The 25,876-nt window shown below is 35.9% G+C and overlaps 1 protein-coding gene across 1 annotated transcript in view; it reads right to left on the bottom strand.

Annotated features, from left to right (window-relative positions):
* The window catches only part of RYR2 (ryanodine receptor 2), an 808,217-nt gene that overhangs the window by 112,459 nt on the left and 669,882 nt on the right, over window positions 1–25,876 (bottom strand). The window contains 10 exon segments of the mRNA XM_017862245.1: window positions 258–317; window positions 1,395–1,565; window positions 8,779–8,871; window positions 11,401–11,488; window positions 11,870–12,110; window positions 13,369–13,689; window positions 17,704–17,834; window positions 21,163–21,244; window positions 22,831–23,069; window positions 24,278–24,338. Coding sequence (XP_017717734.1) covers window positions 258–317; window positions 1,395–1,565; window positions 8,779–8,871; window positions 11,401–11,488; window positions 11,870–12,110; window positions 13,369–13,689; window positions 17,704–17,834; window positions 21,163–21,244; window positions 22,831–23,069; window positions 24,278–24,338 — 1,487 coding nt within the window.

The raw sequence follows: 25,876 nt of genomic DNA on the forward strand, positions 1-25,876 counted from the left end.
ATACATCCAATCTGTATTTCAATTGGTGATATATATTTTTTCCAAAATTTGACCATCTCTGATAATTTTCTTTAAAAATACATCATTTAGTATCTTTAGAATTTTTAATACAAAAGGCTTTGCAAGTAGGGTAATGACTAATTAAAATACGTCCATTACCTTAATGTTTAAAGTAACATTATTTGTCGTACTATTTTAAAGAGAGATTAACTAATGTATAGATAGCAAATGTGGCTTAAGAATAAAACTTGGCTTACCTTGCCTTGTAAATGAATATTGCTGCGGATTATATCTCGTACTTCATCCTCAGTATCTTTCTGTCAAGAAATATATGTTACCTAAAAGGAGTCTTATATTGCATCAACTATCACAAGTCAATAGAAACAATTCAAACCTTTTTTGAAATAGTATATATCTAAGAAACATCTTTATAAAATTACATGCCACAAATTTGGGGCATTCTCATTCAAATAATTTCTTTAGACTGCTGTAGCCAGAAGCAAGGTAATGACCTGCTTTACCTCCACAGTAAGGACGTTAAAATTCAATGGAATCAAGTTTCCAATTCATAACAAGAAGGGGGCATAGCATGCTTTCTTGGACTGAAATAGAAGTATATCTCGAGTATTCTTCCAAATCTCCACAAAGTCAGTTTAGCCCTTAATAACATCCTCCACGACCTAGTAATAGCGAGGGAAATGCAACTGAGAATCAAACTCTAGAGAACTGCCAACAGAGCTGCGTGATGCTGCCCACTCCCACAGCTTCCCCTCAGTTCACTCATTTTAGAATATCAAATGCTGCATGTACAGTGACGAGCTTCAGTGGTTCAATGTGGAATGGAGAATGTGTCCTCCAATTTACATAAATATAAAATAGAAATTCCAGTGTGCAAAATACTGCATCCTCATTTGCATAGCTATTAGAGGACATCGTAAAATCTTGAGAACTTAAATCTTGCAGAGGAAAACAGCAGCTGATTTAAAAGTCAACACCTTATCTACCCACAGTTGGCACAATATATTATGCTTCTAACATTGAAAAATCACCCTTCATAAATCTGAATATACTTCTCATCACAAACTTTCTATAGAAGTTTATATGAAATCCATTTTTTTTCACTAGCGGAGATTGGTTTGTGTCTTTTCTGTTTGGTTCTTGAATGTGCCCCGGAGGTGATTAACATAACTTAGAAATAAAAACAGCCTCAAAAAAAAAAAAAAAAAAAAAAAAGCAGTCTTTATGTTTGAGTCTTGGGACCTGTCTAGAAAACCTGCTTAATAAAACATGTCATGCAAATGGAATATTGACACAGGGCAGTGAGACAAAGGAATCAAACACTGGGAGTCTGGCTGTCAGACGATCATTACTGCTGGGATGAAAAGGAGACTTACCAGGCTAAATCGATTTTTGGCCAGAGCAATGAGCTCCTGGTCCCCTGGGGCACAGATGTTCAACCCAATGGGCAGTAAGCGCTTCAGAGCTGCTACAATCAGAGAGGTCTGCATGGAATACCGATCTCCTTTACGCTTCATTTTCTTCCTTTCCTGATCAGAAACAGCTGCCTATGGAACAAGAGAAGTGCTGGGATCTGAACCTGCTTCTCTCACATGTAGAACCACTACGACTCTTCTCTAACTTGTCACTTCGTCTTCCTTATTTTCTGCTGCTCCCTAGTTTTGAAAATCTTCCTATCTTGAGAATAATTTTTCTCTTCCCATCTTAGCACCTTTTGCTAATTTTAAGTCCTACCCTCAGATTCCTATTATAATTCACTGGTATGCATTCCCATGTAATTTTAGAAGAAAATGAAAATTGTAATTTTAGGGAAGCAGATAAATATATAAAAATTCTATAGTAATTTTAGATATTGCGTGCTTTCTAATTTTCAATGCTTAAGAAAGAAATACAAGAATAAAGGGCTTATTTTTCCTTTGACAAATGCTTGCTTTGATATATGTATACATGTATATCGTGTGTGTGTGTGTGTGTGTGTGTGTGTGATCTAATATATCTAGAACAATTACAAAATTTCCTTTTATACAGTCTGCAAACTTGTCTTCTTAGAGCCTCAGTTCCTGTCTAATAGAAATAGAAGTAATATACTCATCGGAGTTTCATAAATACTCAGGACTATCTGGATAACCAGTTTACAATTGAATACTGCCATGTTACTCAAGGGCTCTCTCATGATGTTTTTGAGGCTTATGCTAGCAACACAGGGTCACCTTAAATGACAGAGTCTAATTTTCACTGGGTAATGAGTATTCTATCAAGAGGGCATGTTCTAATGTCAAAATGAAAATAATTGTGCCACATCCACTTATTTGTGCATGTCGAATATTTGGTAGCAGGAATTCAAACTTGCAACATAGTTCCATGATAATGAAATGATAATGAAAAATGTTTTAATATTTACAAATATAAATACATTGTAATAGTCTTGGGCTACTGAGAAAAAAACAAAATAGAATTTAATATACAAGTGATCTGTTTTACTCAACAGAAGGTAAAATATATCATAGCATGAGGTTGAAAGATATTTTTAGGATAGCAAGAGTAGTGAAACAAGTGAGTCACCATACAGCAATGGTAGCTTATGTATTACATTATAAAATTTATTATGTAATAATTATACTATATATTGATATGTTACGTTAAACCTATAATTTTCTGAACCATAGCAGTAAGAATCACACTTCTGTTCCAAAAAGATGTGCTTATTGTATGAATCCCATTTTTATATGTACCAACTTGTAAGAGATTATTCTGAGTAAGCTTATTAGGAAAAACATGATGAATAATTTGTACTGTTAAGTTGTTAATTCATTAAAAAATGGATCAGTCATTTAAAATGGGCTCTTTGTTCAAACGACAACATAACTAAAATGATAAAAATAATTACCCAAATGAAGAACCACTACCCGAAAAATTAAGCAAATTGATACAAATTATACAAACATACTTCTGTCCATTACTGGTAGTTTAGTTTCAGCAAAGCAACATCCCCAATGTAGCCTAAATTGTATTGGTTTGGAGTTTTCCTAGTCTAAATTTGTTGGTGTTAGAGTTTTCATTGATTTTAACCTGGAAAGTTCTTTTGGTTTTATGGTCGTAGAGGCAGAAGGAGCTTATATCTGGTTTAATATTTATAAATATTTGTGAGCTTATAATAAAAATAATCAACACTAAACGCATCTACAAATTACTCAATTTTGAGTAATACTAGCTAAATGAATTCCTACTTATACACAAACAATAATTTTGCTTTCCACCCCAGAAGAAATCTAGAACTGGAAAGAGTAGTAAATATTTGAACATTTATGGGTGATATCACTGTTAATATGAGGAAATTAAATCTATAAGCAATAAAATATACTCCTGTACACATATATTGGGTATTTTTTGTTCATTTGTTTAGTGCCTATTTCCTTGCCAAACTATGTAGCTCCTTTGGGGCAGCTGCCAAACCTGTTTTGTCCTTTCTCTGTATTCAGAGCCAAGCACTGTGCCTCGCTCATAGGAGCTGCTCGATAATTTAAACAGAGCCGCCAAAGCGAATGAACTTGCATACTTTTTCATTTTCAATCTGAGCATTTGGATCAGTTATGAAGATGTAATAACATGGCCCATATGTGGGCATATTTAAGAAGGGAAGTGGGATAACCTGAGTCCTTTCTTAAATCAATCACCTGAGTGCTTTTCTTTTCTTTTCTTTTTTCTTTCTTTCTTTTTTTTTTTTTTTTTTTTTTTTTTTTTTTTTTTTTTTTTTTTTTTTTTTTTTTTTTTTTGAGACAGAGTCTCACTCTGTTACTAGGCTGGAGTGCAGTGGTGCGATCTTGGCTCACTGCAGTGCCACCTCCTGGGTTGAAGCAATTCTCTGCCTCAGCCTCCCGAGTAGCTGGGATTACAGGTGCCTACCACCATGCCTGGCTAAATATTTTTGTATTTTTAGCAGAGATGGGGTTTCACTATCTTGGCCAGGCTGGTCTTGAACTCCTGACCTCATGATCCACCTGCCTCGGCCTCCCAAAATGCTGGGATAACAGGTGTGAGCCACCATGCCCGGCCACCTGAGCCCTTTCTTAAATCAATCAAGCAATCAATCAATTAGTCAACCTCTGCTTCTGCCTCCAATCTCTCTCACACACCCACAAACATACAAATATGACTGTAACAATTTCACATAAAATAGCCTTAAATTTAATACTGGACCAGGAAAATAAGAAAGACATCAAACAGACTCTTCTTCAAAGATACTATTAGACTTGAGCAAAAACAGTGCTATGGCTGCATAAAATGGGATAGTAGCAGACTCCACCACCCTCTCTCCTCATGACCCATCTAGAAAAGACTAATTTTTCAATACCTATTCAAATCCTCACTTACCTCTGACATCTTTGATTATCCTATCAATTTCTTTCTCTCATACGTTTTCTAAGTACTTATTAACTATATGATTGTTAGATATCCAGTTGCATTTTAACTTTATCAATTTGTTACTACAATTCATATCTGTTAAAATTTGTTGCATGCCTACAATCTGCGAGGCACAATACACACAGTATTCTGATGTTTACAAGCCTCCATCAAGGTAAGCAACATGACAAGCATTTTGCTGCTACCAACAGTGAGGTTTCAGATGAGTGAAGGGATTATGAAGTGGCAGAGTCAGCACTCCAGGCTGATCTGCCTCTGAAAGCCAAGCTCTTTCCTTTACCACATTATGAACGGGAAGCACAGTTTTAATCGGTTTCACAGGACCTTTCTGTTAGAACTTACAAAAAATGTTCTAATATTCCTACAATGAAATAGCCTACCAAAAAAAAAAAAAAAAACCCACAAAAAAAAAAAAAAAAAAAAAAAAAGCTACCTTTTGTATTTTAGATATAGTAATTATAAAAATGAGCCTAGCTTTAAATGTCCAAGGCCTGTGATTACATTTCAACAGGAAATGAAATCCTAAGAAAAAAATAGAGTACAATTGTGTAATGCAACAGGCAAAACCCACCTTTTCTCACACCCACAAATAAACACAGAGAACCTGTAATAAATGCTATCTATCTATCTATCTATCTATCTATCTATCTATCTATCTATCTATCTTTTTTTGTTTGTTTGTTTGTTTTGAGACAGAGTTTTGCTCTTGTCGCCCAGGCTAGAGTGCAATGGCACAATATCGGCTCACTGCAACCTCCACCTCCTGGGTTCAAGTGATTCTCCTGTTCTCGACCTCCTGAGTGGCTGGGATTACAGGTGCCCACCACTACACCAGGCTAATTTTTCATATTTCTAGTAGAGATGGGGTTTCACCACATTGGCCACGCTGGTCTCAAACTCCTGACCTCAGGTGATCTGACTGCCTCGGCCTCCCAAAGTGCTGGGATTACAGGCGTGAGCCACCGTGCCTGGCCTGGTCTATGTTTTTTAAAATAAGTTACAAAAACCCCAAGTTTCATAAGACAAGTTAGGAAAATTTCAAACATGTTATTACAAATTTCAGCAATGCTAGCCATATAATGTGGTGCCACTGTGGATTTCGTACCACTGCAACAGTGAGTCAGTAAACGCAAAGTAAAATAAGATACATTTTTTAAAAGCCCAATGACCACATTTATAAATTCTTTAAAATCAAAATTTATTCCATCCATATTAATTAGGTAGTTACTAGGCACCAAGCACTGCATTGAGCTTTAGAGTTACCAAGTGAATGACATATGTTTCCTGCCCTTGAGGAACAGATATCTAAGTCACAGATGGGCTGCAGAACAAGGGACCAGGTGCTCTGCTAGGAGAAATCAAGGGCTAAGAGGGCACATGGGAAAGCAGAAAGAGAAAGGCTTCGCTGTAGGGAAAGCAGTCATATGCTATTCTGTGGGTGCAAAAGTAATCACAGTGTTTGCCATTGAAAGTAATAGCAAACACCAGGTTTACTTTTGCATCATAATACATATAGCTCTGTCATATGCAAACTGACATACTGAGTAAAAGTAAACTAAGGTCCACTTTTCACAGTGATCACCATCATTACACATATCCCTGAGGGTTTCCATGCCACACATAGGTGGTCACTTTCTTTCCTTATGGCCAATTTTCTATGCACTGGCCTCTCTCTGCCTTGTGAGCTATGTACATTTTGCTTTATGTCAAAATGAGGTCCCCTCTCCCAGATCACCATATTCTAGACTGGCCTGCTGGCTTCAATCTATTTTCTATTTAGAAAATAGTTTTGGAACTGGCACTGCATACAAACAGTGATTACCCCTTGCTTGAGTGACTGGCTGAAGACTGATAGGAATCACTTGTCCTCTGGTTCCCGTTTCTACTTGCATTTGGTCTAAATCTGTTCGAAAGGAGTTCCTTTTTCCTTGAGAACTCTGCAGGGCGGCTCTCTCTGCTGCTTTGATGCCTCAGGCAGATTGTTTGAGATCTTGTTACAAGAATCCCTGAAGCACTGGGCATCCCTCCCTTCTCAATATTACGGGGGAAACAATTCTGCATCCACTCCGCCTCATAGGTAACACCTACGGCAATCCTCCTGTTAACCACTCTCGACACTAGGCTTGGGTCCTTCATGCCATCCAGGTTCAGCAGAGCCCCCCAATAATGCTGAAAAACTGCAGTTCCTGTGCTTCTATGGCAGACATAATTACTCTCAGATCTATCCACATACTGAAACACGTGGACATCATGATTGCTTGAGCAAAACAATATAAAACATGAATGTGTTGACTCTATTGTTTGAACTAGAAACATTATTTCAAGCAAAAAAAAAGTGTATTATACCTACATGATATAAAATTACAAATAATTTTTTAAACTTTTAAAAATAAAGAAGCTAAGTATAATCAGTAATTTCTAAAAATTTCAACTTTATTACTATTATTTTCTTTCTTTCTTTCTTTTTTATAAAGATGGTCTCACTCTGTGGCCCCAGTTGGAATACAATGATGTGATCATAGCTCATTGCAGCCTTGAACTCCTGGGCTCAAGCAATCATCACACCTTAGCCTCCTTAAGTGGCTAGAACTACAGGTGTATGCCACCACACCTGGCTAATTTTTTAACATATTTTGTAGAGATAGGGTCTTACTACGTTGCCCAGGCTGGTCTCGAACTCTTGGCCTCAAGCAGTCCTCCCACCTCAACCTCCCAAAGCCCTAAGAATTACTATCATTTTCTATATGTTTTGTCTCAGAGTACTATAAGTCATATATTTAAAAAAAAAAAAACTCAATTTTTTAGTTTGAGAAAATTTGTGGGTCAGAAATGTTAAAATTAAGAGGCTCTTATCCATTACTTCCCTTTTTTCTTCTTGCAAATAAGACTAAACTGTGTTACTATTAGCCAATGTTTATGGATGTCTCACTCTACGTTCTACAATGTGCAGTGCTTTGAGAGCATCTTTGAGAATCACTGGACTCAACTGACGGCAAAGAAGGAAAAGGATGTCTGTACAGGAATACACAGACATCTCCTGGCATTAGCTTCTAGTTCATGTGCCGTCGGGTCAAACACATGGCATTCAAAACTCTAAACAAGACTAGGCCTATCAAGCAATGCCATTCTACTTCCCTGGTGGCAGATCACAGAGCAGGCTTGAGGATCGGGTGACTTCTGGAGGTCAGTGGAGTGGGTGTCCCCAAGCTACTCTGTTGCCAGAATGTATTGAGTCAGTAGAGGCTAATTTCCTCTGCCTGAGTACCACTCATTTTTGGATCTTTGCCCATTTGGCTGCCAAATGTTACCACATGTAATATATTTATTTCTCATTTAGCAGGAATTAAATATACAAAGCCCTTTAAAAATGTTGTAAATGGAAGCTCCTCCCCTCCCCAATACGATAGAGAAAACAAAAATCTGGAAAGATACTTCCTACTTCATGTGTGAGAACCTGGAATTCGTCCATGTGGCTTTTAAATAATGCAGCAAATTTATTTTGAGGTCTGTTTATTTGGTACACATAAGCACACAAATATTCACACTTGATGGATATGTAGTGTTGACGTGTTAAACACACATTATACTGACTGATAATTTTGTGAGTGGGGTGTGGTGTGGGGTGTGTGTGTGTGTGTGTGTGAAGCATGTCTTTATTCTGTTGCTCTGACATCTTGGAGAATTGCTAATCCTGGGGAGACAGCAGCTCCTCCCACGGTTAGGCAAGTCCTAGAGAAAGAAATGTGTTCCTTGGTCTGGGAAGCTTGCTTTTTGTATACAAATCAACTAATCCAGAGCCCACACTGACCCCCACCTCCCCCATGGGGCTCTTATACTTTCGGCTACTATCCACCTGCCCTTATCACTCTGGGACTAGGTACCAGGCAACCAAGAACAGCCTCTTTGAGGTGGAGCCCCTGAAAATTATTCAAATTAGCCAACCAGAAACCCATTTGCCATGCCTTGTCCATTCCTTCCAGTGCAGACCATGAGGCAAGCTCTCACCGACGTCTTCTCCTTGCTTTCTCTGCCTCCTGACCAACCCTGACCCCTCCCCAGAGGCCCTGCTTGGCATGGCATGCCTCCTGTTTCCAGGGATCTGTCAATAGAAATGCCTTCCTCCATAACAGTCATTTCCCATCTGCATGTCTTAACCGCGTCCAATTCAAACAAATTCCGGTAACCTTAAAACAGCTTGCGTGTTTTAACCAATTTATAACATTACCAATCTATCAGATTCCAGTTACAAATCTTCGAAAATCTAAAAAAAAAAAAGGTCAATTCATGAAAGTCACATTCGGATATTTTCTAGAAGAGTGAAACAGTTTATAGTCATACCTTGGACATCTTGGACTTGGTATCAGTAATAAGGAAAGACATATTGTTGATTTCATTCTGTACAACGAAGTTCTGCTCTTCTCTTTTGAAATTCTGAGAGGTTGCAAAGGAAATTTCAGTTAAAACCACTTCAAGAAGTCTTTGTAATTAGAGGTTACACAGAACCTACAAGCTTTTACAGAGATAAGTATTAATTTGATATATAAGAAACATCAAAAAAGGATACAAGTATTTCTTGAGTATCTAATGAGGGTACCTGGCTAGGAGAAACAGTTCTGTGAACTAGATATGAATATGCACATTGCAAAGATGGGAAAACTAAGGTTCAGAAAATGTAATTGCAAGATAACACGTTTACCAAGGAGTAGCATGAATATTCAAACCTCTGATTAGCTGGTGAAAGGCATATACTGATTCCTGAGATTAATTAACACAGACTTTCCAAGGACGCATAGAACTATGATGTAACTTTCTATTCTGTCAGATTGTTTACCTATTTTTAAAATACCATATCATTATTTATTCCCTTTTAATTTGGGAACATAAAAAGACTGGCAAGATCAATTTAGCTTTAAATATTTGGGGAAAACGTAACACATTAGCCAATTTATGTTTATATTAATATATGCCCATGAGATTCAAAATACATATTCAGATATTTTGCTTATTCTTGAAAGTATGATTAGACGTTCATCTGAAAACTTACTGATTATGATAAATACCCTTGTTCCAAACTTTCATCTTGGACCTAAATCTAAAGACACTTCTTCGGCATTTTAATGACTGAGGAAGCTGAAGATTTTCAGTTCTTCAAATAAAAATATACAGTTTTTTTGTTTTTGTTTTTGTTTTTGTGAGACAGAGTCTCGCTCTGTCGCCCAGGCTGGAGTGCAGTGGCCGGATCTCGGCTCACCGTAAGCTCCGCCTCCCGGGTTTACGCCATTCTCCCGCCTCAGCCTCCCGAGTAGCTGGGACTACAGGCGCCGCCACCTCGCCCGGCTAATTTTGTATTTTAGTAGAGACGGGGTTTCACTGTGTTAGACAGGATGGTCTCGATTTCCTGACCTCGTGATCCGCCTGCCTCAGCCTCCCAAAGTGCTGGGATTACAGGCGTGCGCCACCGCGAACCGTAAAAACATGCAGTTTTTAATAATTTTTTCCTGGGCTCCCGCTATTTTCCCATTAGGCATTCTAGGTGAAGTAACTCAACAGGAAAAAGAGGCAAAAGCAAAACTTCATCGTTGTTCTTTGGCAGCTCAAAATGGACTGATTTCTTCTGAAATGTATTTATTTATTCATTCATTCATGTATGTATTTAGGGACAGGGTCTGGCTCTGTCACCCAGCCTGGGATGCAGCTTGCAATGATACGGCACTGTGGCCTCAAACTCCTGAAGTCAAGCAATGTTCCTACCTGTCACTGGGCATGCATTATCTATCTATCTATCTATCTATCTATCTATCTATCTATCTATCTATCAATCATCTATCTGTCTGTCTGTCTGTCTGTCTGTCTATCTATCTACATATCTAATCTATTTATCTTTTTAGAGTGGATTTTGAATTTTCCTTCAGAATACCTTGGCTGATCTATTGCATCCCCCAAACATGAGTTACACAGGATAAATAAATTTGTATCTTTGTGAAGATATAAAGATACAAAGTTTCCTATTAAGTTTGACAGACTCCTCAGATGTAGGCAATAAATAATATTTATTATCCCAAATATTAAATGTGAATAATTTAAAAATATTATGTGTCCAAAGTAATTTGATTTGAACACATAATATTTTACAGTCTGATGAACTGGTAAGATATCTCAGATGATAAAACTGAGGTTGAAATTTTATTTTATTTTCTGTCTCCCATTTACAGAGTGACATAGAATTATAATGAAATTAAAATTCTAAACTTTTAAAAAATTCAGGATAATCATCAGTGCTGAATTACCTATATTCTGCTAGTTACTGAAAATAAATGATAGAACACTACACAATTCTTATGATAGAATACTATACAATTCTTATGATTAAAATCTTTTCGATTTAAAAATGTATAGTTCCACTTGCACTATACAAAATAGTGAAAATTCACCAAATGTGTACTTTAGAAATTCTACAAACAGGATTGTCAGTAGAAAGAAGCTTTATTTTAAAAGCCAACAGATTCTAAAATGTGAGCCAAACTAAATTCCTATAGATGTAAAGTGTGTGAAGATAAAACAAATTTATGGAAGCGGTACCTTTACAAGTAATATGAGTGTGTGTTATTGTTGGAAATCACTAGTCTATTTAAGCACATCTCAAACTGAGTACTGCATATTAAGAGAACAAAATGCCAAGAGACAGGGAAAGCTAGATAGTAAAAATAGTACATCTTTATGTAATGTCAATATTAGTCTAAAATTTAGAGGCAAATTTAACATATGTTTATGGAGTGCAACTAAAAATTCCTGTGATTTTTTTAAGAAGATAAATTGCAAAACTCAAAAGAGGGTTTACATTCCCTCAGACTCCTCAGGGGAACCTATTCTCTCTCCTCAACTGTTACATGAAACCTAGCAGGCAAGTAGGCAGGTGCCTACCAAACAGTAGGCATGATCTGTCAATATTTTCACACTCACATGGGATTTCGACCAGTAGATAAACACTTCTGCCACCATGCGGAAGAGCTCCTCTGCTTCTGGGTTAGGCTCCTTTAGCCACTTTGCCCTGGATCACACAATAAATAAAGCGGTTTCACAGCTACTCCTTAAAGTTAATTTAAAAAAAAATCACCCTCCTAAAGTTAAATGTACTGACCACAGAGCTCATGGTGGTTTCAGCATAGAGCTGTAACATTAAAAAAAAATTTAAACATCATAACTGTCAAACTGTTAACTTTTACATGCAAAATCAGAATGAAATGACCAACTTTGATTTTAAGGCGTTTAATTTTAAGCCGAAAATTAACTTACCTATAAACAATTAATTATATTATAATTACCAACAAGCTCATGGCCAAATAGTGAATGAAGCAATTCAAGAAGGACATGTGAGTCAAGAAAGGTTATCACTGAATTGGGGAAATTACTAAATTACTTTTGATCATACCTGTTATAGTCCACAAATCTAATCAAGAGAGGGTAGAAGGCATAGAGATCTCTGGCCAGCGTGGTGAACTCATCTAGGATGAGGAGTTCAGCCTCTGACATGTCCCCCCTGGCCTCGGCTTTCAGGTGGTCTTCTTCAGACACCACCATGGCTGCCTTTTTCTTGAGTTTCTCCATTAACGGCAAGAAATGAGTTTTCAAGAGCTGAGGTTTCACTTTATTTATTATAGGCTGGGAAAACACTGTTTAAAGACAGACATTAGTATTCTGCTCTGTATAACCATTCATTAAAATGATGATAGATTATAATTCTAATTGCAACATGATTAAAGCCTCCTTCTCCAGCACATGACTTCCTTAAGGGTGCAGCTCATGCCTCAGCCATTTTTCTAGTCCAAGCTCTAATTGCACAGTTGCTATTACAAAAAAATGATTACTGAGTTGAATTCAATGATCTTCCTTGTTTTTAGAATAGATTGATAGCTAATTTAGAATGGAAAAAAAGATTTTCAGTCATTTTGGAAATCATTTTCACACAATAAATAAAATCCCCAAATGAAAAAATTTCCCCTAACCCTTAGAATAGGAACAAGCTCTGCTACATAATTACTACATGAGACTATATGCAGTTATCTCATTTTAACTATCTCCATCCTTGGCCCAATGGAAGAGTTAGATTACATGGAACACTGCTCTCTTATTTAATAATAACCATAGTTATTAGTAATAGTTCTAAACTTGATTAGGCCATTTTTTAAAATTATTTTTCCCCTGAAGGTAACATATATGCATTGGGGAAAAGAACACAAGAGAAACGTTAAAGTCAACCATAAACATCTATCCAAATTAATAAGTCATTGCTGCATTTCTTTGGAGTTTTCATCAGTAGATACATTAATACACATATATATTACACATATAACATTCTGAATTCATTGTTTTAAAACCTCTTCATTTTGCCCTTCATAACATGTGGATTTCCAGGGCATAAAACATTGTTGGAACTTTAACATTTAAAGATGACACAACATTCTGGCATGTAGATGTACACAACTTATTTAGCCATATTCTAGTTATTGGATACTTAGAGTGTTTTAAACTTTTCAATATAAATAATGCAATAATTGTAGATATTAGACTACATTTTTTTGGTTTACCCATTTTTTGGTTTAACCACAGATGGCTAAAAGTGGATTGCTAAAAGTTGAACGTTTTATTTTTGTCTCTGGCTATAGAATCATTAGTTTTTCCTGCTGTGTTTATTGATTAATCTTACAGAGACTGACAAGTCAGAAAATACTTACTTAAAAGTAGTAACTATTTAAAATAAACCCAATACCTGTTTTTATCTACATTAAAAAACAGCATGACAAATAATCCTATTCTTGAGTAAAGAAAATATTAATAAAATTGTGATGGGAAAATTCTAGTTTATATATTTAAAATTCTTTTGGAAATAAAACAGATTTAAGGGGTGCAATGTCTTCTTCTGATTCTTACCTGCTAGCCTCTTCATCCAGGCTCCCTCATCAATCCCCAAGTTATTATATATGATTTTCAATATGTTCCCTAGAAGTGTGTTCATGTGCTCTGAGTTCAGGGCTGTGCAGCACATCTCGGCCCGTTCTGGATTGTTCTCAGGTCCATGCTCCCACCAGCGAGACATGTAGCTGCAAAGCATGGGCAGTATGACTTCCATGACATGTGGCATTTGAGTGTAGCGAATGCCGGACTCAGCTAATTCCACGATTTCTTCCATGAGTTTCTCCAAAGACGGTATATTTGGACAAACGTCTTCCACGTTAGTTGGCAAACTGAGCGCTGGAGAGGTACACATAAAAATGGAGTATATTCAAAGAAAGTACTGAGATGATATGGCAGATTTCCACAGGCAACTATCGCATTTTGGACTTCAACACTTAGCAAGGCCTGGCATGCTTTCAACTGGCTCCTTCTGTTTTTCAAGGTAGCTATTTCAAAGCTTCTGTTTCCCCCAAGTCCCTACTGTACCATCACTCCCAGAAAACAGCCATTCCTCCCACTTCACAGCAAACAAGAGTATCAAATATTTCCTCCTCTAACTTTGCTGCTCTCACGACCTACAAGCCATTTATGACTGGCTCCACACTGGCCTCCTTTCCCCGTCTCTGAGGAAGTTTTGAAGTCCTCCACTCATGGCTCCACCGAATACCCGATGCCTTGCTCAGGCCTGTATTTTCAGCCCTCTAATACCTCCTACCCAGCAGACACTCAAATCTTTCCTGGATTACTTAGCTTTCCAGGCACTCTCCGTCCGCAGGAACAAAGCTGCTTTTCACTGCGCAGCAAAATCACACTTTACAACTCATCTTTCCAACCGTTCAGTGGCATTGCATATCCCTGACCAAATTCCCTTTTCCTAAAACTCCCTTCTTTCTTAACATCAATGCACCCAGTCTTTCTGGCTCCCTCTGAACGTTGTCAGTGTCCTTACTGACTCTCTTCTCCTTGCTGAACTTTGTTGTTGTTGTTGTTGAGACGGAGTCTCGCTCTGTCGCCAGGCTGCAGTGAGGTGGCACGATCTTGGCTCACTGCAACCTCTGCCTCCCCAGTTCAAGCGATTCTCCTGCCTCAGCCTCCCGGGTTCAAGCAATTCTCCTGCCTCAGCCTCCTGAGTAGCTGGGATTACAGGCACGCACCACCGTGCCCAGTTAATTTTTGTATTTTTAGTAGAGACGGGGTTTCACCATTGGTCAGGCTGGTCTTGAACTCTTGACCTCGTGATCCACCTGCCTCGGCCTCCCAAAGTGCTGGGATTACAGGTGTGAGCCACCGTGCCTGGCCCTCGCTGAACTTTTAAATGCTGATTATCTTTAGGAATCTATCTTTGATCCTCTTCTTGTTTTTGGTTTGCATGTTCATCTAGACAATTTTGGCCATTCTTTCTGCTATAAGCTAATATCTCTAAAGCCATGTTTCTTAGAAACTGTTCTGACTCATCCTGGATGTCTCAAGCGCAACTAAAACACAATGGGTCTAAATTTAAACTTCTCCTTTTCTCTCCAGCCTATCTTGAGCATGCACTAACTTGGTGGGGACACTATCCAGTCAGTCACCCAGGCAAGAAACCTGGGAGAACGTCTAGGCTGTGATGCTCCCTCATCTGCCACACAAGATGACTCTACCTCTAGGAGCTCTCACAATCAACACACATACATGCTGTCCAAGGGGCCTGCTCAGTCACCTTGCTCTTGAATTACCACCTATTCTAATTGCTGACTTATAGCTATTCATGTTCCTTATTGTTGTCAGGATACATTTCTGAAATGCAAATCTACTCATTTTACCTTTTTTTTTCTTTTTCTTTTTTTTTTTTTTTGAGACAGAGCCCTGCTCTGTCGCCCAGGCTGGAGAACAGTGGTACAATCTTGGCTCATCGCAACCTCCACCTCCTGGGTTCAAGAGATTCTCCTGGCTCAGCTTCCCGAGTAGCTGGGATTACAGGTGCCCACCACCACATCCGACTACTTTTTTTTATTTTCAGTTCAGATGGGGTGTCACCATGTTGGCCAGGCTGGTTTCGAACTCCTGACCTCAGGTGCCTGCCTCCGCCTCCATAAGTGCTGGGATTACTGGTGTGAGCTACTGCGCCTGGCTCATCTTACCTTTTTAAAGCCAGTAAAAGGATTCTATTTGCCACTGGTATAGTCCCCACTCCTTACCCGACATAAAAAGCCTTCCTCCTCTCTTTCTGGCTTTCTATTATTGTCTCATCTTTCACCCTTTACTCTCCTGAACACTATCTCCAACCATGTTAGAATGCTTGAAGTTTCTCCTCATGGAGCAGAGTTTCAGTCTTCCTAATTTCAAGACTCATCTTGTATCAGCTTTGTGAAGTCTTTCCAGGTGTTCTTGGCTAAAACTGCCTTTTTTCTTGTCCCCAGTGCTCTTTATTTTTATTATTATTATTATTATTTTTTTGAGACAGTGCATTGCTCTGTTGCCCAGACTTGAGTGCAATGGCACAATCTCAGTTCACTGCAACCTCTGCCTCCTGGGTTAAAGCGATTCTCTTACCTCAGCCTCCCAAGTAGCTGGGATTATAGGGGCCTGGCACCATGCCTGGATAATTTTTTATTTCTAGTTGAGACAGGGTTTCACTATGTTGGCCAGGCTGGTCTCGAACTCCTGACCTCGTGATCCACCCACCTCGGCCTCCCAAAGTGTTGGGATTATAGGTGTGAGCCATTGTGCCCTGGCCCCAATGCTCTTTATTCTTAATTCTATCACATATATTATCGATCTTTCTCCCTTGACTGCCACTAAAAAGTCCCTGAGGAAAAAAATCGTCTTCTTCATCTTTGTATCGTATCTCCCTCATCTACCACAGGGTACATCACAAACAAGTATTTGTTGAATGACTAAAAGATGAAATCATTACATTTAATTTCTTTACTTTGTTATGCAAATGATATTATAGAAACGTAAGCAGGTAAATTATCTGCTTTGTGTATTTCCTTATCTGTAATGAAATAACAAATCTGCTTCATTATTGGTTCATAGCAAAAATATGAACTGATCAAAAGCCTCAATAAGGCAAACTTTATATGTTTACACAGAAGATTAAGAGCTCAAACAACCATTTTTCACTAACTACTTACAAATATATTGTGGAAATTATGTGGAAAAATATTATGAAGCACATTCAACATATTTTTCTTTAACTTCATGTTTATATAAAGTCAGAATTATAAAATAGTCAAATAATGATTACATGAATTATTAAAAGATTCTTTACTTCATGAAATTCACTGTAAAATCAGTATAACCAGCAGCTCCCATAAAAACATGAGTTATACAGAGAAATAAGCTAATAAACAGGTATGAATTTGTGAACAGCAAACAATCCTTGCCCAAACTGTGAGAGCTCTTTAGGGCTATTGGAAAACAACTAAAATATAATAAACTTTATCAGACTTAGAAGACATTAAACAGGAAAAATATTCTATAAGAGATCACTTTTGTAGTGTTCAGGCTATGAGAACTGTGCTTTGATTGCTTGAAAGTACTGATTAGAAGAATAACTAGTTTATACTTTATTATTTGTATATCCAACTCAATTCAAATCCTAGTTAATAATTCAAATAAATTCTCAAAGTCCAACCATTGAAACCATCAGCAAGGGTTCAAAAGCTTTCTTAACTGGGACAGTGGAAAAAATGGGCCTATCTGCCCAGTGAATAATCAGATTTTCCTAAACGCAACATGAATCGTGAGGATCTGTAGATTCTCTTTATCTATATAGGGAAACATAAATCTTAGGGACACATAAACTTGGGCCAGGTGCAGATTTAAAGTCATTGATTGTCCCTCAGATTTATGTTTTAAAGTGTTTTCATGAAAAAAGCTTCAACTATTAAAAAATCACATGGAATAAAATTGCCCTAATAAGGTAGACATATCTGGTGAAAAAGAAATAATTAAAGGTATAAATTCATAAAATCTAAGTAATAAAAATAGCATACACCTTGCTGACAAACTATAAAAGATAACTGAATCATAAATCAGACCAACTTATTTTTTCCATATTTGATTATTATTTTGTCTTATTTTTAAGAGTTTTAATTTGTCTATGGCTCATTAACTGAGAAGAAATCCAATGAATTTTCTTTCAGAAATACTAGGGAAATTGAATATAGTATCCAAAAACAAAGAATACCAAACAATAACATTTAAGAACAAACAAGATTGGAGATAGTAAACTGAAACAGCTCATTAAAAATCATTATTGGACAATATGATAAATATCAAGTTTTAGCTTCATATTTCAAAGCACTGCACATGTTTCTGTGTTACCTGCTCTTTCTCGTGAAGACTTGGTATTGTAGATGGAGTAAATATTATGTTTGTCCAGATGAGTTTCCAAAAATGCTACAGGAAAGGCACCAGCAAAGGCAGCAAGACATTCTCCTAATGCAGAACGTTGCCTATAAGTAGAAAATGCTTATGTTTTAATGTCTTCCAAGTGAGTAACTAAAAAAGTCATATTACAATTAGCAAGTTTAACCTAAAAGGAATAATATTCCTATGCATTAACTTCGGAATCCAGTTTCTGCATTGCTAAACATCATGTGCTTTCAATAGCAATATCCTCACCATTTGAAAAAAAGCTAAACTATCTATTAGCAAAAAATTATCTGTCAACTTTTTTCCTCATATCTGATTGGACTAGTCCTTTCATTTCATTAATTCACTTTAAAATTCTGTTTCAATTAGTGATTCTCAGACTGATTCTGATAATCTGTGTTGGTATTCCAGAAATATCAATGTTTCTTTTGGATGACTTATGTTAAAATATCTATATTTTAGATACTTTAGAAAAGTTCCACTGTAACTTTTCTAAATATCTATTTTATCAAAATGTCTTTTCCTTACCTTTGAAATTTTATTTTTTTTTTGTTTTCCCCAATCACTTTATAATTGCAAAATTAATTGCACAAAAAAGATTTAAAAACCAAGCCACCAAAAACCAAAACGTTGTTCAGAACCTAAAAAAATGACCTCGAATTTGTTCCAGATAAATACATACACAAAAACAACAATGACAAAAACAAAAGCAACAGCAGTAAGAAGGAATTAGAGGGTTTGAAAAAGCAGATATTAAAATATTTTTTAAAATACTAACAATTCAGGCTATATGATACTGATTTATTCATAAAAAATCAAATAATAGAACAGAATAGAAATTCTAAAAGTAATCTAGTAAATATATTACTCTATGTGATGGCTTATTTTACATCAGGGAATAAAATAAATATTTAATAAATGATTACTTTACATATGGTTGATGATTTTTAAAAATGTTAAGTTGAATCCTACATAATACCCAAGAGAAATAAAATTCAGATATATTTCTAGCAAATTCCCTTCTTATCTCAGAGATAATCATTCCAGACCTTCTCTACTTTCCTCGAGCTTTCCACATGTCTTTTCTCAGCCATCGTCTGGCTTAGGACTCAAGTCATTCTTCATTGAGAAAATAGAAGCTACTAGACACAGACCTTCCTGNCTTTACATATGGTTGATGATTTTAAAATGTTAAGTTGAATCCTACATAATACCCAAGAGAAATAAAATTCAGATATATTTCTAGCAAATTCCCTTCTTATCTCAGAGATAATCATTCCAGACCTTCTCTACTTTCCTCGAGCTTTCCACATGTCTTTTCTCAGCCATCGTCTGGCTTAGGACTCAAGTCATTCTTCATTGAGAAAATAGAAGCTACTAGACACAGACCTTCCTGATATAGCTTCTACCTATTTTCTGTTACATAGAGAAAAGTTATAAGCTTCGAAAGTCGCCTTCTAAAAGATACATTCTCGACTACCTTGTTCTCTAAATTGTCTGATTATTCATAAACTATCCCTTGCCCCTATAATATTTATCAGTTTGCTTGTCTGTTTTGGTTTGGTTTCCTCCACCAGACATAAAACCTATGAGAGCAGAGAAGTATCTTGTTTATTTCTGTATCCCAGTATCTGGCATTTAATAAATATTTAGGATACAAACAATAGGATTAAAAAGTTAAATATAAGGAACTGGAAGCATGTAAAGTCTAGGAGAATAAATGTTTGAAATTCTAACTGCTAAATGTGTAGTCTAAACTTATCAGAATCATAAAACTAAGGGGAAGAAACATACATGAAATAATTGATAGATTTGATTATGTCAAAATTACATAAAATTTGATTACATAAAAATTCAACATTACCATGTCATAAAATGCTATCTGCATACAGTTTTAATATATCAACACCATAAAGGTAAAAAAATGCTAAAACTCACAAAAACAGGAGAAACAATAGGCAAGAGGTTAATCATTTCAATAAACAAAAGCATTATTACAAATCAGCATGACAATACAGTAATAGAAAAATAGATGCAAGATGAGAGAAGCCAATTCATAAAGTAAAGAAACACAAATGGCAAGGTAAACATGAAAAAAATAGCAAGTAGGTAGTAATCAGGAAAGTGCATTTGAAAATATAAATAGGAATCCTATATTTTAATTATCACATACACAAGCACGAAAAAGAAAAAAAAGATAATCTGAGTAAGGAACAAGTGAGGAAATTAGCATTCACTTCTAAAACTTGAGAACGTAAATGGAATCCATTTTCTGAAAACATAGTGAAATGAGTACCGTAATCCTGTAATATAGGCATACCCTTTCACCTACAATTCCAAATTCTGAGAATATAGCTAAGGGAAATAAGTATAAAAATACAGTGGAATCTATGAACATAGATCTAGCTTTATATATATATTAGTGAAAACAGAAAACAGCCAACATGTCAAAATAAAGTCACATATCAATAAATTATACTTCCTTAATATCATTCATAACCATAAAATAATATGAAAATTGAGTTTACTTAAAATGAAAGTAAAAAATCTAAAATATTCAGAGTAAACTCAATTATGTTTCTCCATTGATCTAATTTTCTATTTTCATGTACAACTGTCATCCTATTTTAATTATTGTAGCTTTACAGGTTTTAATATTTGGTAGGCCAAATGAGTACCTGTTCATTACTCTTTTATTCCCCTGCAAATTCTATTGGCTAGTCTCATGGGTTTATTCTTTGAAATAAACTTTTGAATGATTTTGTGAAGTTGGATAAAAAGCAAATTTCTGTTTTAAATTGTATTATAATTACAGATTAATTTGGGGAGACCTTATATCTATTCATAATTAAATCTTCTATCAGAAAATGTTTTATTTATTCTGGTCTTTTAAAAAAACTCCCCTGTTTTCTTTTCTGGTTCACAGAAATTTCTTACTAAAGTTACCAGTGATCGCTTTATTTTAAATTTACTGGGGATACCTTTTCTTATGTTACCTATTCACATCATTTAACACTGCAAACCACTCTGTCCTGAAACTTGAGAACATGAGAAAATAAAGCTAAGTTTAATAACTGCTCATATTCATAGTTACTTTGAACTTCTGATATATAATGAGAAACTGTACTAGCAGGTGCTTTCATAAGACTCAAACACTCTAAGTTGAAATTTCATATTAAGTATAGTCTTTACCATTAGTGTTTTACTTCTTTTTATAACTCCATTGTCCTCTATTATATCAATTCTTATTTTGTTTAAAGATTGTCTAATTACTTCCAAGGAATTTCAAAGGTCAATCAGGTTTAGTTTACAACTAGGAAACAGGTTATGAAATGAAGATTCTTGAAATAAATAGTTATAAAACTTGAAGCAGTAATTAATACAAAATTAAACTTTAAAAATTCTTACCTCTCCACATAAATACTCTTGCTGGTTCCCAAAGCATACAAGCTAGTCAGAATTCTATAACAAGACACCTGGACATCTTCCACTAAGGAAAAAGAGAATCTCACTTGAAAGAAAAACCCACTTGTTTATACATTGTCCTGAGAAAGTTTAAGCTATATACTGTTAAGTTTAGGCTATATTCATCCATATGGATATTCATCCATAAAAAACAATGAAATCATGTCTTTTGCAGCAACATGGATGGAACTGGGGGTTGTTCTCTTAACTGGGGGTTGTTCTCTTAAGTGAAACAAGCCAGGTACATAAAGTCAAATATCACATTCCTCACTTATAAGTGGGTACTAAACCATGTGTACACATGGACATAGAGAGGAGAATAATAGACAAGACTCAGAAGGGTGAGGGGGCAGGAGCAGGTGGATGATGAGAAATTACTTAATGGGCACAACGTTCATTATTTGGGTGATGGATACCCTAAAAGTCCAGACAACCTTACTTGTAACCCATACATTTATACAAATAAAAATAACTGAACAAAAGGCACATCTAAGCATCCTTTTTTTTCTTTTTTCTTTTTTCTTTTTCTTTTTTTTTTTTGAGAGAGTCTTGCTCTGTCACCCAGGCTGGAGTGCAGTGGCAATATTGGCTCACTGCAACCTCCACCTCCTGGGTTCAAGCGATTCTCTTGTCTCAGCCTCCCGAGTGGCTGGGATTACAGGTGCGTACCATCATGCCCAGCTAAGTTTTGTGTTTTTAGTAGAGACAGGGTTTTGCCATATTGGCCAGGCTGGTCTCAAACTCCTGACCTCAGGTGATCCACCCACCTCAGCCTCCCAAAGTGCTGGGAATACAGGCATGAGCCACTGCGCCCAGACTAAGCATGTTTCCTTAAAACAAAATTTAAAATAAACATTCTGCCACTGGTAGTTGTGGCATCCACTAAGTAACAGCAGTTTTTGCACAGATGTGCCCATCAACTGAGGAATGTACAATGCATGAGTCTAAGTTGGTGATTCTGCTCAACAAAGGCTCATGTCCTGAGCAGGACAGTGGGGAGTTGAAGCAGCTCATGCGCTATTTTTTCCACATAATCTTGGGCATTCTGTGTATATTTTTATTAACTACCAAATGCCAGCCCCAAACAGAAGATTAAAGCTTCCCTAAAAACTGTCAGAAACCTCTAAAGAGAGGATACTGAGACGTTCTAAAAGAGCAATTATTTAAACACAGACTTTGTCAATTACTTAGACACAGTCTTCACATTACTATGTCGCCAAGCTTGGAGAAACAATCTGCATTGACTCAGAAATAATTTGAAAACATTTAATGTTGCATGTTATATGGTCCAACTGCATTAAAACATTTACGTGAAAAGAGGCAAAATGTGGAAATAGTGATCATTTGGAAACTTTACTTCAACCATGTGGAAGTTATTTTCTATAACCAGTACCTTACTGGTCTTCTCTGTGGGTGCATGTAATTCAGAGATCTATTTCTGTAAGAATGCTGTCTGTCGCTCAAACGTCAACCTATAACGTTTTGCAATAAAAAAGGCATTTTAACAGGGAAACAGTGTTTTAGTAATCCAGATGTGGCTATTACTGTTTTTGATTGTACTAGAGGGTATTTTGATTTTTTTTAAAAACTCCAAGATATAAATTTACATACGTATTAGGTCTTCTCCGAACTGATGCTGGCCAATATGTTCAAATAATGATGACAGCATTGGAAGCAGGGCCACTGTGGTGTAATTGATAATCTGAGTAACCCCTTTGGGCTGGTTTCGGGTGTGAGTGAACTGGCCCTGCTTGAGGTTTTCCATGGTCTTCTCCAGATCCTCTGCGGCATTGTCCAGAAAAGCTCTGAGTGCACTTTTAACACTCTCCAGGCCAGTCTTCATCACTGTCCTAGGAAGTAAATAAGGGAGGACTCGTATCTTCCAACAGGAACAAATGAAATACAAATGAAATGTGGTTCTCTTGTGATGTTTATTTCTCCATTACTCTACCCACCTGGTAACTAACTTTTAAAATCAACTCTAAAACAAGTTTTTTCAATATACTTGAAGTTACAGCAACACTGCTCTGTAAATTATCGTTTCCAAATAACTTTATAGTCAATTTATGAAAACCTTGCTGCAAAAGTCTGTGCTTAATGCTGTATGCTTGTCATTAATGGCCTCCAATTTAACAAAACACAGTTTCTGAGTGAGTATAGTTAATCCCAAATCCAACAAAACGGAATGTTTCCTGAGGCGATGGGTAGGAAAAGAAAAACATTTCATGCCAGCTAAACCAACTCAACAAATGATACAGAATGTTTGTGTTTTACAGTGTAGCAATCAAGTCTTTTCTAAAGAAGCCGCTGAAGGCTGAACTTCATACCCTAACGCCACTATTTCTAGTAGGAAGTGAGGGTCTGTAATGGTGTCTCCTTTTTGCATTTATTATAGAAAAGATCTTAAAGGAAATCTTAAACACAAGAATGGATAATCAAAGAGTACTGTGGAATATTCTCTTTAGGAGACATTTATAAACTTTTATTTAGATTTATCCTAGATATAAACTAAATGTATGGCTTAAAGGCTGAATCAATCATGCTAAATGAACTGATTTTGTATTTGGTCAACATGCTAGATTTCTGGTCAAGTAGACAGGGCAGAGTAGAAAGCACACAGATGGGAATTCGTCTACCTACACACTTAGTATGCAATCTTAAACATCACTTTATTCATCTGTAAAATGAGAATAAAACTCTGTTTCCTAAAAAGCCAAATGTTATTATGAATGTTAAGCACAAATATCATGCCTGGAAGCTAATAAGATCTCCAGAATTGTCAGATTACCACTTTTCCTGCATGATACATTACCAATTCAACCCTCCTTTATGGTCCTAGCCACTACAGAAATTACTTGAGATTAAATAATAATCTATATATGATCATAAAATAAGCCGCCATTGTATTAATTTCAAAAGTTTTCTTTTCACCTACACGAAAGACTTCATTACAAATCCAAAGAATAAAATCAAGACTCTGGGTCCTTCTTAACATTCTTAAATATATACATGTATCGTTATTATAGTAATTTATTTAAGTAAAAATGTATCCATTTACCTTGCATCCAAAGTCTGACCCAAAATATGAAGACAGTTGACAATTGAGGTTGCATCGTTGCCTGAAGAGGAAACAAAATGCCGTATAAATTGCCCTGAGAATTTCTCAATGTTCTTCTTTTCTACCAATATTTGTGCTAGAAAGATTAGTCAATGACACAACTCAACAGCAATAACTTAATTTAAAAGATTTTGTAATAATCAAGTTTGAAATCATGCAGTTTTTCTGCTTAAAAGTGGTTATGCAAATGTAAGTAGAAAAGCAATAAAGCATGTCTCATCAAATAGCTGACATGCCCAAGAAGCATTCAAAAGCATTGCACCAGGCTAAAAGAGTTTTAACCGAGGCTTTCAATAATCCCCTCTCCCTCCCATCTCATTGGATTTTCCAGTCTTATTGGTTACAAACTTTTAAAGTCAGCTCATATCCTTTATGAAATGAGGTGGGCTTAAAGTTTAAAAATTTTAATTCCATTTTAATTGCACCAAGTATTTCTGCTTTCTTATTTTATTCCATTGCATTAAGATGAATTAATTTGCCTGAATTCAATTGCATGAAGGTAAATTAATTTCCTTGAATGTTATTGGTCTTTGGCAAAAACCAAAAAGCACCAAACCATCATGTAAAAAAAAAAAAAAACAGAGGCTAAAGAAGTTAAATAATACTCCTATGAGATTTTGAAATGGTAGTAACTCCTCTTGAAAGTAATGTAAAATTCACTCATTTTGATTGGCATATTTTACCAGGAAGTACAGAAACGTGAGTGATAAAAGCATTACATATACTTTTCTTTGTAATGGTGATATAGAAAGCAAATAAAATGATGAATTCAAGGTAACAAAATAATTTGACCACTTACAATACAGTTTGACATGATCAGTTCCTCATTTTACACACACACACACACACACACACACACACACACACAATCATTTCCTGGGTGTTGAGATTGACAAATATTATTTGAATGTAAGTTTTTGTTTGTAATACTGGTATATGTTATATTATTTATAATTATTTATAATTATATTATTTGTTTGTAATACTGGTATATGTTATATTATTTATACAAAAAAGTAACCTAAAATGAATGACCTAAGTACACACTGAAATTAACAATTGTATTAGAACATGGGCAAACCAGTTTAGTGGTATGATACAAATAAGAAAAGAAAAGTAAGCTATTTATTACTGAGATTCTGAGTTTTATAAAATATTCCCTCATCTTGTGCTTCAAGTCTCAGAATTCCTGGTAATAATGAAGACAAAATGAGCAGAAAGGTAGGATTTGTTATTTCCCTGTCCATTGGTAGGTGCCAGCTCTGGGGCTTCTCCTGGAACCCTTAGATGTATTTGTTTGATGATTAATTCATTTAACAAATAAAGATTAAAACCAGGCACTCTTAAATTTCCAGTAATAAACAAAATAGTCCTCGTGGTACTAGCATTTTAAAGGGGGATATAGATAATGAATCAATAAGCAAAAAAAAAACAAAAACAAAACAAAATATTTAGCAAAATATCAGCATATAACACAATAGCAGGCCACAGTTAAAGATATGTATAAAATATATTTGTTATATATAAAAATAGATTATA

This window comes from Rhinopithecus bieti, unplaced genomic scaffold (assembly GCF_001698545.2).
Source record: "Rhinopithecus bieti isolate Rb0 unplaced genomic scaffold, ASM169854v2 scaffold_57691, whole genome shotgun sequence".
In the NCBI taxonomy this organism is placed as follows: domain Eukaryota; kingdom Metazoa; phylum Chordata; class Mammalia; order Primates; family Cercopithecidae; genus Rhinopithecus; species Rhinopithecus bieti.